At 50.2% G+C, this 1688-nt stretch overlaps 1 protein-coding gene across 1 annotated transcript; it reads right to left on the reverse strand.

The window, feature by feature from the left end:
* Positions 1–265: 265 nt before the first annotated feature.
* On the reverse strand, positions 266–1618 carry LOC108356391 (uncharacterized; the record flags this gene model as incomplete). Its single annotated transcript, XM_017607504.1, has 2 exons — positions 1005–1618; positions 266–898 (listed from the first exon to the last, which is right to left on the reverse strand). Coding segments are annotated over exons 1-2 (1138 nt in total), but the record flags the coding sequence as incomplete, so codon positions are not given.
* Between the last annotated feature and the right edge of the window lie 70 nt (positions 1619–1688).

Consider the following 1688-nt stretch of genomic DNA (forward strand, 5'->3'; position numbering starts at 1 on the left):
TATAACACCAGAAGCCGTACGAACTGCTGCACTTCTTACTTGGCCATCCGTAGCGACGGAAACCTCGGTTATCCTGCCACGTTCCCACTGGCTCCTCGGGCGGGCAGAGTCACAAACGATGACCAACTGACCAGGTTGCAAAGGCGTTGCTCTCTCCCTCCACTTACAGCGGCGAAGCAGTTGTGGCAAATATTCAACTGTCCACCTCTTCCACAGCCGGTCCTTTAAATTTTGTGCGATGCGCCACTGTTTTCGAAGGCATACNTTAAGTTTTGTGCGATGCGCCACTGTTTTCGAAGGCATACCTTTTCTTCTGCTGGGTTAGGCGTTTGCGTGGAGTTAAGGCAGCCCAACAGAAAGTGGTTTGGCGTCAATGGTTCTTCGTCCTGCGGTGTTACGGCTAACTCAGTCAGCGGGCGGCTGTTGATGATGTTTTCCGCTTCGAGTAAGACGCTGCGGAATGTCTCCAATCGCGGTGCTTCTTCACGCAACACCCTTTGCAACAGTCGTTTGGTGCATTGCACAAGGCGTTCCCAGCAGCCTCCGGCTGACGGATTCGCAGGGCAGTTGAAGAGCCATTCAATGTTGCGTCGTGCCATCTCACCCTGTATTGCGTTGAAATCAAACAAACGTTCTCCGGCCTCAAGCTCCTTTTGGGCGCCCACAAAATTGGTCCCATTATCGCTTCGAATTCTCACGGGTACTCCTCTACGGTTGACGAAATTGCGCAAACACAAGATGAATGAGTCAGTCGAGAGGTCTGCAGCGATTTCTAAGTGCACTGCCCTTGTCGTTAAGCACGTAAACAATCCAACCCAACGCTTTTCTCTTCTTCGGCCGATAGTCACAAAAAAGGGTCCGCAATAATCGACTCCGGCATAGGAGAACGGGCGCACATNACAAAAAAGGGTCCGCAATAATCGACCCTGGCATAGGAGAACGGGCGCACATATGGTGTAAGACGGTCTACCGGCAACTGACCCATAAGCGGAACTGCTGGCTTNACGGTGTAAGACGGTCTACCGGCAACTGACCCATAAGCGGAACTGCTGGCTTTGCGTTGGTATGAATGCACGTAGAACACTCCCTCTTGACTGACTTGAGCAGAGCACGCGCACGAGGCACCCAAAATCTTTGTCGCATTTCGTTGATTGTGAGACTGTCGTTCTGGTGGTGAAGCTGGCAGTGATATTTCTTCGCAACGAGACGTGTCACGTAGTGGTTCTGTGGCAGAATAACCGGGCGTCTGGCTGTAATCGGCAGGCAATAAGCAGCGTCAATTCTCCCGTTTACCTTCAGCAAACCATCGACGTCTACAAAGGGCGTTAGCTGATATAGAGAGCTCGACTTCGGCAGACAACCCTTGTGCTTAATGGCTTGGATTTCATCTGCAAATGACTCGAACTGAACGCGACGAATTATTTTATTTTCAGCGGCTGCAAGTTCATCAGACCTCAACTCTCCACTTCGGCGATGATGTGACTTCGGGTTATGACAAAAACGCAGCATCCAGGCAACGACCCTTATTATCTTAAAAAATGACGAAAAATTAGAAAAATTGATTGGATACTCCCCTGTATTCAGGATGATGACTCGTTTCGCAACTTCCTCTAGTGCACATTCATTTGNCGGCGATGATGTGACTTCGGGTTATGACAAAAACGCAGCATCCAGGCAACGACCCTTAT

The sequence above is a fragment of the Rhagoletis zephyria genome, unplaced genomic scaffold (genome assembly GCF_001687245.7).
Source record: "Rhagoletis zephyria isolate East Lansing unplaced genomic scaffold, Rhagoletis_zephyria_1.1 Rzeph_scaffold_58446, whole genome shotgun sequence".
NCBI classification, from domain to species: Eukaryota; Metazoa; Arthropoda; class Insecta; order Diptera; family Tephritidae; genus Rhagoletis; species Rhagoletis zephyria.